At 48.8% G+C, this 18,619-nt stretch overlaps 1 protein-coding gene across 2 annotated transcripts in view; it reads left to right on the top strand.

Annotated features, from left to right (window-relative positions):
* Positions 1-5,507: 5,507 nt before the first annotated feature.
* The window catches only part of LOC121977622 (2-oxoglutarate-dependent dioxygenase AOP2-like), a 34,428-nt gene continuing 21,316 nt past the window's right edge, over positions 5,508-18,619 (top strand). The window contains exons 1-2 of one of the 2 annotated variants that reach the window (XM_042530097.1): positions 5,508-5,973; positions 6,047-6,407. In XM_042530097.1, the coding sequence (XP_042386031.1) occupies positions 5,585-5,973; positions 6,047-6,407 (750 nt within the window). In that variant the 5' untranslated portion in view covers positions 5,508-5,584. The remainder of the gene's footprint in view (positions 5,974-6,046; positions 6,408-18,619) is intronic. The other variant, XM_042530093.1, reaches the window with a different exon arrangement.

Here is an 18,619-nt window from a genome sequence, read left to right as displayed (position 1 = left end):
GCTTACCTGACACCATACTGCTACAGTCCAGACACGTCTTCGATGGGACAGCAGAACACCTTGCCGCTAGATTTGGAGTATAGCCTAGTCATAGGTGTCACGCCCCAGAGGAGTCCCTGTCCGAGAAAATTTCGACAGCATCTCCCCTGTACGGTGGACAATCTGAAACTTTTCTACATCTCACAAATACCTCAGCCACAGACGGCTGGAATAATAACAACAAAATAAAACATCACCACGCAGTTATATATAATCAAACAAAGTAGTAATACTCTGACTCAAAAACCACCCTACTCAACTACACTCGTAAAGCTCAAAACCGACGAACTCACCTCTTCTGCCGTCTAGGCAGGCACGTAGTAAAAAAAACACATCGAATAAAAATCCATCATCATCACAAAAATCCATACAACAACCAAGTATCCAAACAAACCAAGTCCACACATAATCAATAAATGCAAAACAAAACTAAACGATATATAAACCATCGAGGTCTGCAGAGATCTAGTACTACGTGCTGTGGGGACTAGCGACTGGAACTCCCTCCTGACAGCATCAACCTGAAAATAACAACAATGGAGGCGGGGTGAGTCCAACACTCAGCAGGTACAATTGATATGCAAAGTAAAGAAACAACACCTAGCACTAATCATGCGTACTGATAAGAAAGATAAAATGCATCTGAAGTAAGCAGAGAATCTGTACTAACCAGTCCCGAGTATAAGGACAAACAGTGATATGGAAATCCTGTATGCATGTCAAGCATATGTATCCAAACAATATGCAGCATATAAATGCAGCAAACACAAACACAAGCAATAAATGCATCATGCATATGATGCCAATGATGTGTCCTGATCACCCCTGACGCCAGTCGATCATCTCACACAATAGTGAGGCCGAGTGGGTAGGGTTGTGACAACCGTGCACTCTGTCGTCACTACTCCTGATGAGTGACCGAGTGGACGGGATGCTGTCGGAGTACACCTATCCTCCTACCCCAAATCATAAATGGGGGAGCGCAATGCTCTCAACTCCCGGTACACAATGACGGGGAGGAATCTCTGCCGGATAACACGTTGTGTCACACTACCCAAGAGCGGACCAACGGTGCCTAACAGAGTCCCTGCTGCAACACACTCTGCCTGAATCGACCACTAACCCATGAGTGGTGGTGTGTGCAGATCCATGTAACTGGCGATGTGCTCAACAATAATGGAGCGGACTATCGCACAGCATGCAATCATGCAAATGATGCATGACAATAACCATATAAACATCCTGACCTAATCCATATATATAGAAAAGTGCACCCTAGGTCAATGAATCATATCGAATCAAAGGTACACAGAAGGTATAAAAACTTAGGTCCTGAACATGGTGAAGCATGGTATATTACTACCCCCTATAAGCATGTTTAAACAGGTAAAATATACATGAGATGCAAATCAAACAATCAATCAAGCACATACCAAGATTTGGGTAGTGATTAACCGAAACAGATAAGAAACACAATTGATGCAATATGTTAATTTCATTACTAAGCATATCAAAGACAAAAAGTCAAAAGTACCCGCCTCCGAAAATAGAAAGGTCCAATCCGACTCCGAGATACTCGTCTCGTGTCAAAATCCTGTATCAAATAGATATACGATTCTTTAGCTAAATTCCTATAAATAGCTAAATAAATTCTTTAACTCTAAATTAGGGCAAACCCCTAATCCATAAACCTCGACCAAATAGGATTAGCTTCATAAACCCTAATTTGATCCACTATACAATTTGATTTAGATCTAAACCTAAATCAACTTGAACTCTTCCAAATACAAACCTAATACCAAAACAAATTAATACACCTTACCTCTACTCGCAACCGATGTTGATCCACAACTAGGGACAGTCCTGCCAAAATGAACAACTACTGCTGGAGACCAAAGAGTTGTTGCCCCACTTAGAGTTGTTGCTGCCAACAATTACTTAATTACTACCAAAAACCAGCCACACTATCCTGATCAAAAACATAAATCCAAAACCAAGATCAAATTTTACCTCAACCGTGACCTAATTCCACCAAGAAGATTGATCAGGAACAGAAGAGAGATGGCACAGTGAGGTCCTTCAGTGAGGCTCGGCCCTAACAGCACAAAGAACAGAAGGAAGAGCGTCGGCAATAGGCTCGGTCGTCGGCGGTGGTGGCACCAGAACTCCACAGCGAAGGGAAGAGAGGAAAAATCGGCACTAGACTCGGTTGTCGGCACAAAGGAGGCGACCGACGGCACTTCTCCGCTATGACGGCGACGCAAGGTGGCTAGGGCACAAGGGAGACCGGCGGGGTCACGATCTGGGACCGAGAGCCGGCGGCCAGTGATCGGGATCTCACGGCTAGGGCAACGGGCAGTGGCGATGCTACTCGGGTCGGCGGCGCGCTGCAGACCTAGTTCCGTGCGGAAGAAAAAACTCGGGAGAGAAGAGAATAAAAAGGAAATGGGTGGCGGCGAGGAAGAAACTGTCACCGGCGGTTAGGGCAAGGAGAAAGGCTGAGAGGAAATCGGCGTTGGGGAAAGGCTCGGGCTCGCAGGAGAGGAAAAAGAAACGGGAAATAAAAATAAGGAAAAAGAAAAAGATTATATAAATATAAACATTTCCTCACTTAATTGGGGTAGCCTAAATAGGCTTTTCCGGACCTCATTTTTATCCCCGTCAACTCGTCCGTACGAGCTCCGAAAAATTTTCAAAATTTCCGGAAAATTACCTTATCAATATTCGCCTATTTTCCGGTATTTTACAATAGGACTTGACAGCTATCATAAGACGTTCCTTGTCCTTCTCTCCTTAGTCCATGCCGGGACGTCCGGCCGGCACTCATCTCCCGTCCGGCCGGTCGACACTCATCTCCCGTCCGGCCGGTCGGCACTCATCTCACGTCCAGCCGGCCGTGCCGGCCGACATTCACCTCACGTCTGTCCCTCCGTATGCGTCGGTATGCTGGGGCGATCCTCGGTAAGGTGCTATGTGGGGACTGCTAGCAGTATGTTACCTTATGTCTACGGCCGAGCATGACTTCCGCTCGGCCCTTCGTTACTGTTCAATCGAGCGCCGGAAACCCGACCCCTGTCGGGGCGCCTTTTGCCCTCGGTTATTCACCGGTCGACCGGCCGGGAGGTCGACCCATCCTTCTCCAGTTGGCCGACCGACCTTCCCTTACCCGGTCGGCTACCTGGCCCTTTTACTTCCACGTGGCGTTGACCCCTCCAAATGGGGGTCCCCTGTTCTAACCGCCGGATCAAGTTATATAACATTAAAATGTAGGAAGGTGAGTCGGTAAGCCAGTTACATGCTCGCATCCAAGATCTTCTAAACGACCTCCACGCAATTAGACAAAAAGTAGAGAATCGCGATGTCATCAGGTACGCACTAAATATTTTTCCAAGGAATACCTTGTGAATATCGATGGTAGATGCTTACAAAGTATCAAAGGACCTTTCTTCAATTAGACTAGACGAGCTATTTTCAGAATTTGAATTGCACGAACATACTAATGCACGTTCGGTCGAAAAAGGTATTGCTTTGGTTGCAGGTATAAGCAGAACACGGAAATAAAAAATCAAGTGCTAAATTGAACCTGAGGCTGAAGATGAATCAAACTCAGAAGACGACAACAAAATTACCACCGAGCACATGAAACTGGTATGAAAAATGTACAAAAAAAGGTGACTCAATCAAACACGAAGGCCAAGTCCAAAGTTAATTGCTATGACTGAAACAAGAAAGCACATATCAAGCTTGACTATCCAAACCAGAAGCAAAGAAGAAGGAAGATCTTAAAACCCACGTGGTTTGAATCCTCAGAAGACTCCGACAAAGAACACGAGGAAGCGAGCTTCCTTGCTCTACCTGTACAAGCTTACATTGCTGAAACCATCTGAGTCTGAAACTGGAGTTGAATCAGAAACCGAGTCTGAAAGAAGCTACGGATCCGTATGCGTTTCCGAATGACCAAACAATACTGTAGGTTCTCCGGTTACTGGTGCTCAAGTAAATGATCTACAGAATTTAATTTCATATTTATTAAGGAAGTTGGTCAAATCCAATATCAAGTTACTCTAAAAGAAGATAAGAACCCTTAAGGAAGTGATTAACTTAAGTTCTTTGACTGAACAAGCTCAAGATGGAACCTCAACACAAGTCTAACAACTTGAGGAAGAGAATTCTAATTTAAAAACTTAAGTCAAAGAACTCAAAGACACGTTGGAATGGTTCTCCTTGGGTTCTAAGAATCTTGATATGCTTCTTAGAAAACAAAAACTATATACAACCGAACCAAACTTGGGTACAAGACTAGACATCGATTCAAATCTTACTTGTCTTTAGTGAATCGATCAACTAAGAACCTAGTCCAAACATAGGTCCCCAAGTCTAACCTGACTAATCAAGTTGGACTTGATCAATATTAGATCCACAGGGATCAAATCCACTATCTTGATAAACCTTGTCGAGGCTACGATCCATGGAAGCCAATAGAATGACCATCTTATAAATAAACTTGATTGATACTTAATTTACTACTTTTATTCTAATACATGGTTAGATTAGAATAGATAAGGATTTATGCTTGATCAACACTTGTTTAGTTAGACCAAAGATTCTCGTAAAGAAAATTAAATATTTAATTTTTTTAAAAAGCTTTGTCTAGAAGTGATTGTTGTTCCAATATCCAAAAAGGTCTAGTATTTTACCACAATCTGAAAGTCAATTATTGAAATGAATGTTTAATTGACTAACTGTTAAACTTTAATTTAACTCATGTGTACATCAATCTTTAGATTTGAATCTAAATTGAAGATAAAATTAACCATCTTACAAAACAGATAAAGTTACTTGATTGATAATTTAGAAAATGACGAGATGGATTTAGATTTTAATTAGTTAATTATACATTAAACCTAACTTAATATTTAAATCAAAGCAAATATAAATCTCAAAATTCAAATTCAAATTTAATTATTTAAAATTTTAAACTTAAATTTTCTCATTCAAACTTAAATTATCAAAGTTAAATTTAATTATTCAAACTTAAAATTTTAAATTCAAATTTTATTATTCAAACTTAAATTATCAAAGTTAAATTTAAATATTTAAACTTAAAATTTTATATTTAAATTTAATTATTTAAACTTAAATTATTAAAGTCAAATTTAATTCCACAAGCGATGGCACGTATTTCAAATCTCACTACGACATGCTTCCGGGTGGTTGTAGAAAGGACATAGAAATCACAAGCGATGGCACGCATTTCAAATCTCACTAAAGAACATTCATTAATTCCAATATCTAAGGGCGGTCGTAAAAGCTATCCAATAAATATCTAATTCATTTTTTAATTATTATTATTATTATTATTATTATTATTATTATTATTATTATTATTATTCATACAGTATGATGCCATGGAAGAAGACCGCGTTGGACCGGTGCCAAGTCCTGGGTTGCCTGCTGATTGTTCTTTTTCGTTTTGTGGTTATTCATTAAAGTAAAAGAACGCAGAGATTAGAGATTTGGAATTGGGGGAAAGAGCAAGGCGACGATGGCATCCGAAGCAGCACCGGGGCAGCTCCCTTATAAGATCGATTTCTCCGGGATTGGCCTGGCGGATCGAGGATCACCCGCCTGGACCGCCGTCCGGACCCAGGTGATGCACGCCATGGTCACCGTTGGCTGCTTTGAGGCCGTGTACGACCGCGTCTCTCCTCATCTCCGCGACTCCCTCCTCCGCATGGTCTCCCAGGAGCTGTTCCCGCTGCCTCGCGAGGTCAAAATCAAGAATAGCTCTGCCAGGGTCTACGGCGGTTACATAGGCCAGATCCCGGGGCACGCCTACGAGAGCCTGGCCATCACGTTCACGTGCGCCAACGACGCCGCCAGCGTCGACAACTTCTTCAGCCTACTCTGGCCCGATGGCAACCCTCGTTTCAGGTATGTAATCTACTAACTCCTTTGATTTCTCCGATCGACCGATTAGTTTGGTAAATTGTTGCTTGCCTCGCAGCGAGACGACCCTCTCATTCGTGACTAAGCTGGTGGAACTGGAGGAGATGGTGAGGGGGATGGTGTGGGAGGGCTTGGGAGTGGCGAAGTACCAAGTGGAGCCATCGGAGTCCACTTTGTATTATATGATTCGTTTCGCCAAGTACGGGGAGGAAAAGGAATTAGAGGCGGAGGAAAATGGGGAGGAGGTTAAGCTGGCGGGATATGGGGCTCACCGGGACACGAACGCGTTCTCGGTGGTGTGTCAGTTGAACGAGGTGGATGCATTGGAGGTGGAGATTGGAGACAACGAAGAGGAATGGGTCTCAGCGAAGCCTACCTCACCGGCTTCCTTTTTCGTCTTAGCTGGCAATGCCATCCGGGTATCTTCTTCCTCTTCTTTGTTTTTCTTTTTTCCTTTGGTTTCTATGTTTAATTATTTTGTTGAAAAACTCAATCATGGAAAAATTGAAACGTTCTTGTTTACATTCACTTGAGCAATTTTATTTTAGAATTCGATGCCACCCAAAGTCCATGAATGAGCATGTCCTCCTCATACTTAATGCTCCTGAGGTAAAGTGGGACCCGGATGGTAGAGGAGCCAATGACACGTGGGGGTTGGAGGCAGCACGGTCAACATCCCGGGCTCGGTCGGACGACCGGAGTAGTACTCGGGCGGCAACTCGACAGCCCGGCTCGACACTCAGGCCGAGCGAAGTCCCTGCTTGGCTGGGCTCCAGACGCTCAGGGGCCGAGCGGAGTCCCCGCTCGGCTGGGTTTTTGACGCTCGGGGGCCGAGCGGAGTCATCGCTCGGTCGGACGGTGTACACGACCCGATTAGCGCAGCGGGGCGGGAGCAGGATGAGACGCTAGGGGACGAGCGGGCCTCCTCCTTGGCTAGGTCACTCCCTCAATAGGAGGGAGGCGCTGCCGAGCAGATTCCCCCGCCCAGTCTTGTAGACGACAAGATGAGCAGGGGGGCATATCTTCCTCGGGGCAGATGCCATCGACAAGCGGCATCGTTGGTGGCATGGTCAGACAGAGAATCGTACGGTGGAAGCTTCCACTGTCCCGTCAGGAATATGCCTAGTCTGTTAAGGTATGACGTCTGACATGTTTTTCTGACACACTCATCACAGGTATGCTTTGAGAATCGTGTACGTCTTGGTAAGTGTGCGCGCGCGCTTTCAGGGAGTCCTATATAAGGACCTCCAGACTTCAACGGAGGTATGCACTATTCACCACTGTAGCTACAGTATTTGTTACTCTGCTTCGATTTCTCGCCGTCGGGAACTAACTTGAGCGTCGGAGGACCGTCACCGGGAACCCCCTTCCAGGCTCGGTTTGTGCTTGCAAGTTCTCGACAGAGGTCTACACCCTCCCGGAGTCTACGTGAAGGCAACGGGGAGCGCCACGTCCCCAGCGGCCATCGTCTCAGCACTCGGACAGGATCAAATTGGCGTCGTCTGTGGGAAAACGCCTGAATCTGAGCCGAGAAGATGGAGGAAGCTGGACGTTCACACACCGTGACACTCTCTCCAGAAGAACTCGACGCGCTCATCCAGGCGCGAGCGACAAAGATAGTGGAGCAGCAGCAGAAGGCGTAAGCCACCTCGGCATCCGGCGGTCGAGCGACATTGGAAGACCGACCGGAGCAGTTTTCTACCTGGGCGCAGAATAAGGGGCAGACCGGCATGCCAGGAGAGGTGCCGCCCGCCCCAATTCCATTTCATCGGGCTCTATTCCAAACTCCCTCCGAGCTCGCCCAGGCCAACCAAGGATCATCCGATGAGGCTCCTGCTCGGGATGTCAAGAAGGGCAAGGTGCCTCGGATCGATGCTTCTCCCGAGCGGATCAATCGCCAGTTCTCAGAGGTGATTCTGCAGGATCCGCTCCCGAAGCACTATGCCCCTGGCAATTGGAGAGTACAGTGGTGCGACTGGCCCAGACAACCATCTCGGTAAGTTCGATAACGCTGCTACTCTCCATCAATACACTGACGGAGTTAAGTGCCGAGTCTTCCTTACTACCTTATCCGGCTCGACGCAACGATGGTTCCGGAGGTTGCCGGACGGATCAATTCGGAGTTTTAGGGACTTCCGAATGGCGCTCCTCCACCACTTCGCTAGTAGCAGGCGTTATCAGAAGACGAGCGTCAGCCTATTCTCCATGAAACAAGGGCTCAGAGAGACTCTCCGAGCCTACATTCAACGATTCAACCAGATGACCATGGATATCCCGACAGTTTCATCCGAGACCATGATGCACGCCTTCACCCAAGGATTGAACGATGGAGATTTCTTTCGTTCGCTCATCCGAAAGCCGCCTCGCGATTATGACCATATGCTAAAAAAGGCAAGCGAGTACATTAACGTGGAGGAGGCCCAGGCGGCCAGAAGGAAGGAGATGCCTACTGAGCCACCAGCGTCAACCGAGCGGAGGCAGCCGGTCAGTCAACCACCTAGAGGGCCTCGAGCCGAGGGGATGAGGCCATATCAAGAAGCTAGACCACGCGCCGTTCAACATGTGACATCCGAACGACCGAAGGCAAGGGGAAAGGTATGGACTCCCATGTTTTGTTCCCTACACCAGTCGGCTAGTCACAACACCCGCGACTGTCGAGGGTTCAGGACTCCCAGTTGTTTCGCCAACGCCAAGAAACTATCGTCGCCGATCGGCCTCGCCCAACCAGCGGCATTGGCACCAGGGCGCCGGGCGGCGAGAAGTTAGGCGATCATCCGAGCGGCCACATCACGGTGATCAGCCCCGGACCTCCCACGAGCGAGCTAAACCATCCGCACGGGAGGAAGAAAACAGAAGCAACGCCGCTCGGGGGGAGATCAATATCATAGCAGGGGGGCCCATCGGCGGAGATTCTAATCGGATCCGGAAGTCGCACGCCCGGCAGCTAAGGATCCACGCTGTAGGCTGCAGCGACGAGAAGGCGAACGGGCCCGAGATTAATTTCGGTCTGAGAGACCTTGAGGGAGTCGAAATACCGCATGACGACGCTCTCATTATCAAAGCGGTAATAGCCAATTACACTATTCACCGCATATTTATTGACACAGGCAGCTCGGTCAACATCATCTTCAAGAAGGCATTCGACCAACTCCAGATTGACCGAGCCGAGCTGTTGCCCATGACAACCCCACTGTACGGGTTCATAGGAAACGAGGTGCTACCGGTCGGACAAACCAGACTAGCTATATCGCAGGGAGAAGAGTCACTCCGAAGGACGCGGGCCACTAACTTTATCGTGGTGGACACCCCCTCCGCCTACAATGTGATCCTGGGTCGCCCAGCCCTCAACGAGTTTCGGGCGATCGTCTCGACTTTTTGTCAGAAAATAAAATTTCCTGTCGAGGACCAAGTAGGAGAGGTTCGAGGAGACCAACTAGTAGCTCGGCGTTGCTACGTGGAAATGGTCCGCTTTGAATTCAGATCCGCTCGGAAAACACTGCGCCTTGAGTTAAACACCATAACCGAGAAGCCTCTGATCTTAGTTTATGAGGAAAAAGAGGAGGTGCAGATTCAGCCTGACCGACCGGAAGCCACCACCTTCATCGCATCTGACTTGGAAGCGGGCCAGAAGGAAGAGCTGATTACGTGCCTACAGCAGAACCATGACATCTTCGCATGGTCGACACACGAGCTATCGGGCATCTCACCAAGTATCGCGCAACATGAGCTCCATGTCCGACCGGGCGCTCGACCGGTGAAGCAAAGGAAGAGGGACTTCAGTGCTGAGTAGAACGTCATTATCCGAGCGGAAGTCGAGAAGCTTCTGGAGGTCGGCCATATACGGGAGGTGTAGTTCTCGAGCTGGCTCGCGAATGTGGTGCTGGTCTCCAAGCCGGGGCTACATACCAGCGGCTGATGAACAAAGTGTTTTGGGTCAACTTCTGCGAAGTCGTTATACAGAAAATCCCCCGAGCTGAGAACCAGGCAGCGGATGAGTTGGCTAAACTTGCAAGTGCAATATCACCGATTGTGATCCAACAACCGATCGAGCAGGTGTCCTTCGTGACTCCCATCGACCCGATGGAGGAACTCACCTTTCCCAGCGACTTGAGAACGGTGCTGATAGAGTTTCTGCGGTCAGGAGCTACACCTGCCGATCAGGAAGAGGCACACTTGTTGAGAAGGCGAGCGGGTTGGTTCACCTTGATTGGAGACCAGTTGCATAAGAAAGCTTTTTCCCGGCTGCTTCTCAAGTGCGTCGGGCTAGAGGACGTCGACTATATACTGCAAGAAGTGCACCAAGGGTCCTGCGGTGGGCACCCGGGCGACCGATCACTGGCGAGGAAAGTTCTGCTAGTTGGGTACTTTTGGCCAACCCTCCAAGACGACGCCGCCCGGATCGTATCCTCCTGCCTGTCCTGCCAGAAGTACCACAATCTATCGCACCGCCCGACGGAAGAAATGAAGGCGTCCGCGGTATCTTGCCCGTTCGACTAGTGGGGCCTGGATATAGTAGGGTCCTTCCCCATGGCAACTGGTCAACGAAAGTTTTTGCTCGTCGCTGTTGATTACTTCTCCAAGTGGGTCGAATTTGAGCTGCTAGCCAGGATAACCGAACAGATGGTCAAGAAATTCATCTGGCAGCATATCGTCTGTCGGTTCGGCATCCCACGCAGGCTCGTCTCGGATAATGGGAGGCAGTTCGTAGGCCAGCATCTCAGAGAATGGTGTCAAGGGTACGACATTCAGCAGCACTTCACCTCCGTGGCATACCCGCAAAGCAATGGACAAGCTGAAGTCGCTAATCGGGAGATCCTACGGATACTTCGGGTTCGGCTTGACCATGTAGGGGGCAGTTGGGTAGACGAGCTCCCTGGCGTGCTATGGGCGAGCCGCATGACCCCTAAGGAGGGAATGGGGGTCACCCCTTTCCACTTGGTGTATGGGGGTGAAGCCGTCGTTCCAGTAGAGGTCGGAATAGAATCCGATCGGATACAACAATATGACAAGAACAACGCCGAGCGGAGGCAGTTGGAGTTGGACTTGGTGGACGAAGCACGCGCGAAGGCGGCCATTCGGCTAACTGCCTATCGCCAAAGGATGCGACAGAACTACAACCGACGGGTGATTCCTCGATCCTTCCAGGTCGGCGACCTTGTATGGAAGAAGGTGAAGCCGGTGGCGATGTCAGCAAGCTGGAGGCTCCCTTGACCGGACCGTTCAAAATTATGGAGAAGCTACGCTCGGGGGCTTACTATTTGGAAGATATGGATGGACAACGACTGGAGCGTCCTTGGAGCGCAAACCATCTCCAGCCATACCGAGCTGGATGAAAGGTGCGTTAATGTATTTATTGTCGTACGCTTCTGTTTTTTCCTGCACTCTTCGATTATAGGAGTAAAATCAAAAAACAAGGTATGCCAAGGTTTTCGCTGAATGGCGAGTCATGAGTGAAAACCGTCGAGTGGCGACGTTAAACGCCAGAGCCGAACCGGCGGCTATAAACACCCGGCTTGAAGACCGTCGAGCGGCGACGTTAAACGCTAGAGCCGAACCGGAGGCTATAAACACTCGGCCTAAAGACCGTCGAGCGACGACATTAAACGCCAGAGCCGAACCGGTGGCTATAAACACCCGGCCTGAAGACCGTCGAGTGGCGACGTTAAATGCCAGAGCCGAACCGACGACTCTAAACACTCGGCCTGAAGACCGTCGAGCGGCGACGTTAAACGCCAGAGCCGAACCGGCGGCTATAAACACCCGACATAAAGACCGTCAAGTGGCGACGTTAAACGCCAGAGCCGAACCGACAGCTATAAACACCCGGCCTGAAGACCGTCGAGCGGCGACGTTAAATGCCAGAGCCGAACCGGAGGCTATAAACACCCGGCTTGAAGGCGATCGAGCGGTTACGTTAAACCCTAGAGTCGAGCGGCGACTATAAAGCTCCGCCTTCGCACCGTTTCAATCTAGCATTGGCCCCCGAGAAAGGAGGCGATCCTAAACTCGATTGCCATATAACAACTCATAGATAAAAAAACGAGGTCCTGACGAATTTAGTAGCGATCGAGGAGACAAGTATTCTGCTCGGATATACACAGATAGAGAACAAGCAATGGGAAGGCCCAAAAAGCGTTCATTAATCAAAATAAGTCGAACGGCGAATACATAGGTCAAAATAGGCCGAATGGCAAGCTTATATCAACAACTTCACTCCAGATAATTAAAGACCTCATCCGGGATCGTGGTAAGAAGCCCGGCGTGATCGCGGACAGGAATGGTGAAGTCTTCAGGGAGACGACCCTCTGTCTTCAGAAAATCGACCGTGGCAGTGATGGCCAACTCAAACGCACGCACAAGCCGAGCGCTCGCTATCTCAATAAACTTTGTCGAGCGGATATAGTTTTGCCGCATGACAGCGAAGCGGGTCGGCTCGGCCTCTTGGTATTCTTTGAACGCAGCTCAGGAGGCCTCCAGCGCGTCCTGGAGGTTCTTTAACTTCTCTCGCAGGGCAGTCGCCTCTGCCGAGCGGGTAGTCTGCTCAGCGGTCAACATGTCCGCCAACTCTTGGACCCTCCGCGCAAGGGCCCGGGCCTCAGTGTTTTTTTATCTCCAGATCGAAGATAGCCGTGTTTTTTCTGGTGTTGGCCTACTCGATCTTTTTGTCATAGGTCTTAACTTCGGTCTTGAGTCGATCCACCATAGTCTGCAGGCCAGAAGATTTGTGCTGCTCAGCCTCCAGCAGTCTCTTGGTCTTGTCAAGTTCCGCCTTCAACTCGGCATAAGAGGGGCCTTGAGGGGGAGCCCCACCAGAGACCTTGAGCTTTTTGAACTCCTCTTCTAGGAGCGTCAGACAATTATTTACCACAATGCTTTCCACCCAATACTGCAACTAGATCGGAAGGGAAAGGGTCAGTACCGAACCGAAATGAAAAAGAGAAGGTTATAATGAGTGTTACCTCGGTGGCCTGTTGTATGTGGTTGTTACCGAGCAGCCCCGGGGGCATCAGAGCAATGCGCGCTCGAGCGTCCTCCCATACCTTCGCGAGGGGTCTCCGGATGGTTATTTGGTGTTCGGGGCTCGCCGACTATTCGACCGTCTGCAGATATTCCTGTGTCGGTAGGTGGAATAGGGCCTTGATAGTCTTGCGCTGGCCCGGGGTAGACTGAGTAAACGCTGAAGGGGCAGAGGAGGCCGACCGGATCAGAGCGTATAAGAGACCGCCTAATTTTCCGCCGAGCGGGAGGGAGTGAGCTCAGGGGCTGGACAACAATAGGGTCAGAAGGCCAATCACCTTGAGAAGGGGTCCGGTCGGATGATAGCGTTTCCACCGTCGCAGGAACCAAAGGAGGGGGAACGTCCGTCTGCTTGGACACGTGTACGGCTGAGGTGGCCGAGCATGTTGGTGTGCCCGTTTGGTGTTGTTTGCGTCTGAGCAACGGAAGTTCATCACCAGGGGACCCAGCCTCCTCGGCCTGATCGGCTGGTTGAGTACCTAACGAGGCAGTCTCTCCTTACACCTCGATAGTAGCGGTCCGAACGACAAACACATCACCCGCCGTCTGCGCCTCTTTGCTCTCGCCCTCGTGAGAGCCGACCGGCTGGATGCCCAGTTTCTCCGCCTCCTTCGTCGTCGCTGCCTCTATTTCCGCCGCTCTGAGCTTTAGCATGCCGAGCACCACCGACTTTATTATGGTGGAAGCTGCAAAAGAAAGAAGGGAAATCAGTTAGACCCAACGAAGAGTGGAGAGGGAAATTCCTTACCTGGGCCGTTCGGAAGCCGCGTTCGGATCGGACTTAAGCTGAACAGATACAACATCCCCTCGAGCAGTAGCTTTTGGATGTCTAACTTCAGCCCCGCCAGCAGGTTAGCCGCGTGGAGAAAAGCGGGCTTGGTCCTATACCTTTCAGGTCGGGGGAGGTGGCAGAGCAGTTTGCCATTGGGTTCGGAAAGGTGGCGACGCGGGAAGACTCAAAAAGAAAAAATAGTCTTTCCAGTGCTTGTTGGAGGTAGACATCTTATCAAAGAAAACCAAGCCGATCCGAGACTGAAACAAGAAGGTGTCTATCTCGAACTGTTTGGGATAATAAAAATAATGAAAAATCTTAGGCTTAAGGGGGATGTTGTGCACTCGGAAGAGCACCACTACGCCGCATAGCAGCCTAAAGGAGTTGGGCACAAGCTGGCCGAGCGAAATGCGAAAGTTACACATTTCTATGATGAAGGGGTGGATGGGAAACCTAAGGCCAGCTAGGAATTGGTCGCGGAAGAAGGTAATAGTACCAACCGGCGGATCGTGGGGTCGGTCAGACAGCTTGGCCAGGGTAAGCTTGTGGTCGGCAGGAATGTCATAAGCATCAATTAGATTGAAGGCATCTCCCGAGTCAAACCGACTCTCCATGGCGTGATACCAGAGGCCAGGAGAGGGGTCGGAAGAACTGGCCATGATCAGAAAATGAAAACACAGAAGGTTTGTCGAAAAGACTAACGGAAAGAGCACCGATAGAGGCGACGCCAAGGAAAGCAAAGTGAAGCAAGTGCGAAGACGAGGGAGGATCAGAGAACTTACAAAAGGAGACCTGGGAGAGGAAAGTTGAAGATCGCCGGAACGGTGGAAGCTGAAGAAGTCGCTGGAGCACGCGGAGGTAGTAACGATGGAACAGAAGTCGGCTCCGGTGCTTTATAAAGATCAGGCTCGGTCAACCCTAGCCGTCCGATCTAGGTCGCGGGGATCGAAGTTGGCATCCGACCGTTGCATTCAAACCACTGCATGTCCCATCGGAGCTGACGCCCCCGCTGCACGATGATGTCGACGGTTCCACGTGGTGCCAGGTTACAGGGCGGCATTTAATGGAGGCCATCGTTCAACGTGGCCACATGCTCGGTTTTAATGACGGGATTTGCACGAATTCTGAGGGGATTTCGATGACGACAACTTTGACCGCAAGTAGACCCGGATATGGAGCGATAAGATTAACAAGTACTGGCGCACTCCTTGCCGAGCGACCAACGAGGGTTCGACTGAGCGGATCACCCAAGCCCACCTGAATCATTTCATCCTCATTGCCTATTGGCCGGCAAAGCACTACACCAATTTGTCCAGTCAGTCGGACTTACAGTCTCCTTCGACTAGACTTAAAGGGGAGGCATGTGGTCCGGAGGTAAAGTGGGACCCAGATGGTAGAGGAGCAAATGACACGTGGGGGTCGGAAGCAGTACGGTCAACATCCCAGGCCCGGTCGGACGACCGACGTAGTACCCGGGCGGCAACTAGACAACCCAGCTCGACACTCAGGGGTCGAGCGAAGTCCCCGCTCGACTGGGCTCCCGACGCTCAGGGGTCGAGCGGAGTCCCCGCGCGACTGGGTTTCTGAAGCTCGGGGGCCGAGCATAGTCACCGCTCGGCCGGACGATGTACACGGCCCGATTACGCGTAGCGGGGCGGGAGCAGGATGAGGCGCTAGGGGACAAGCGAGCCTCCTCCTAAGCTAGGCCAATCCCTCAATAGGAGCGAGGCGCTGCCGAGCGGATTCCCCCGCCCAGTCTTGTAGACGACAAGATGAGCAGGGGGGCATATCTTCCTCGGGGTAGGTGCCACCGACAAGCGGCGTGGTTGGCGGCATGGTCAGACAGAGAATCGTACGATGGAAGCTTCCACTGTCCCGTCAGGGATATGCCTGGTCTGTTAAGGTATGACGTCTGACATGTTTTTCTGACACACTCATCACAGGTATGCTTTGAGAATCGTGTATGTCTTGGTAAGCGTGCGCGCGCTTTCAGGGAGTCCTATATAAGGACCTCCAGACTTCAACGGAGGTATGCACTATTCACCACTGTAGCTATAGTATTCGTTACTCTGCTTCGATTTCTCGCCGTCGGGAACTGACTTGAGCGTCGGAGGACCGTCACCGGGAACCCCTTCCCGGCTCGGTTTGTGCTTGCAAGTTCTCGACAGAGGTCTACACCCTCCCGGAGTCTACGTGAAGGCAACGGGGAGCTCCACGTCCCCAGCGACCATCGTCTCAGCACTCGGACATGATCACTTACCATTTGCACCACTACTCGTCCGTATTAGTCTAGAGACGGATTGACGGGGACGCTGAGGATGAACGAATCACCTTTTATCATATGAGTAAGAGAAAATTGTCCTGAGTACTTTTTAATTTATCGATACAAAACTTTTATGAAACTAGATTCGTCATCTGAAGATTAATTAGTTTAAAAGTAAATACTTGTACCAACAACAAATTATCAGAGAAAGCAAGGCGGAATTGGATTATACAGGTGCTCTGTTCATTCTATTCCCAGAGCTGCTTCTTTTCCATATGTTTGATTGTCTGTATTTGAAATAAATAATATCTCTAGCTCCGTAATTGTTCATCATTAAATTACACTCTAAACTACCACCACTATGTTGTGCACATTGAGTTGGCAATGAGCATTATCTCTGATCATGCCTAAGATTGTTGACGAACAAACTACCGGTGAATTGACATTGAGGTTCACCAAGTCGTCAATCTCTAAGGATAGTAAGGACTTGTGACGAGATCCGCTAGAGCTTGGAAAGAAGACATAAGGAGAGCATGACGGCCAGGGATGTTCCGTATCGGCCACTTCAACACTTACGTAAGTCTATGACAAGGAAAAATGGAAAAAAAAATAGAGATGGGTACCTCCCTCTTTAGCTCACAAGAGTGAGCGACCTTTTATAGAGTTGTAGTTGTACTTTCATAGTCTTCACGTGTTCCAAGATTCATGCTTATTTTACCCATATTTTTTTTAAATAAATAGCTACACTGTCAAGTCTTCCGGGCTAAATGCTATGTTTCTCATGTTCTTCGAAGAAAAATAATTACGTTGTTCGTATCTTCAGTGAGGAATGACTCAATACCTTACTTGTCAGAAGTTGGATATCGTCACGTCTATTAATGTGATGTGGTCGAATCGTTATCCGAATTGTAATGATTACTGAGATTTGATTTATGAGCTCGATCGAACGGTTGAAAATCCATCCCATCATTTTGATTGCAAAGATTCAATGGTCAGAGTCGGGAGAGTGAAGGTATATTAGGTCCAAAAGAGATTTCGTTGCTTTCATCGAGTAATCCTTGCTTATGCGGCCGCCACTTTTGTCTTCTTCGTCTTTGAGTGCTTCACGTCTAACCTTTCAGTAAGTGTCTATTCTTTGCCTTCACGCTCCACTTTGATCAACTGTTGATTTCTAGCCCTAGGTTTCGACTTCTATTGCTCTGTAGCATGCCTTTCGATGACTACAGAGTCGTCTTCCATTACTTAGTATAGATCCATTAGATCTAATAAGGATGTTTTATAAGATGTCTGCCAACCACTGCATAGTCATTCCCAACAATAATGACGGTCTCGCTCGCCCTCCACTCGGTTTTGTGAGATTCTTTCGGGGTTACTTATTAAACGGGCTTCTCTTCCCCATCTTAATTTTTTTTTTCTGCAGGGTCATAGTATTTTCATATTCTTTTATTCCAACTTGGTCCAAACTCTTTTCGAATCCACACTGACATAGCCACCCTCTTTCGACTATACTGAATCCCCTTAACTCCCCGAGGTTTTCATTATTTTTTCTACCTAAAGAAAATAGAAGACGAAGTATTCTTCTTTTCCTCTAGAACTACGTTCAACTAAAGAAACTCCCTTCCTCTCACAAGGGATGGAAACCTGATTTTTCTTTGTGAAGCCTCCAAGTCCCATGTCTTGGCCTACTCGATAGCAACTTAAGTTACCTACAACTCCTTCTTTGAAGAATTACCATTTGGAGTCGAGTGATTTTGTTCCATCCCAGAAATTCGATAGTAATTTGCTACTCGAGTAGGAGTTACTTCGCAAATTCGGGTTGAACCTCGTCCTGATTCCTCTCAAAGCTCTATTCGGTAAGACTTTTCACCTTCATAGGTTTTAATATCTAACTGAAGACTTGTCGACTCATGTAGTTGATGCTATGCTGAAGGCCTTTGTTAACAAAGTGGTGAAGATGACAGAAGTTGAATTAAAGGCGAGGGGTGTGACGGTCATCAATTTGATCGTGGATGCAATTATGCCCGAGGAGAGGGCATTACCTGCCCCTATCGTGGCTCCAACAGAGATCTCCCAAATGATAGCTACAAAATCAGTCCCTTTGGGCAAGTCGAGGATTCCCTTAAGAATGAGGAGGAAGAGGTGTTATTCACTAATGACTCAAACTAGCCCGACCTCCCCATTGGTGGTCCTGACCCGAACTTCACCTATTGAGTCAGGAGGCTTCTGGTTCAAGGCCAGTTCTTCACATCCACATTCAGGCTAATTTCCCAGTTCGTCAAAATGATACTCCAGCATAGTCCCCTTACCTCAATGTAGGCGAAGACCCCGTCCTGACTACTTCATAGGCGCCCCAGGGATAAAAGGTTCCTGAAGAGTACAAGATTGAGCTCACTCTCTTCAATCCTATAACAAGGACATGGTCTGAAGCGAAGGAGGCAGTTGATAGCCTATCCATTAAGGCCTTGGCTGATGCGATCGTGCTAGATGGAACCATGCATTTAGCTAAACTGGTATCATCGATCAATGATTTCCAAATTTCTAGCAAAATCATCGAGCCATGCATGTCAGACTAAGTGTGA

Source organism: Zingiber officinale, chromosome 1B (assembly GCF_018446385.1).
Source record: "Zingiber officinale cultivar Zhangliang chromosome 1B, Zo_v1.1, whole genome shotgun sequence".
NCBI lineage: Eukaryota > Viridiplantae > Streptophyta > Magnoliopsida > Zingiberales > Zingiberaceae > Zingiber > Zingiber officinale.
Note: the sequence above shows the minus strand (reverse complement) of the source record. Positions and strands in the feature narration are given on the sequence as shown.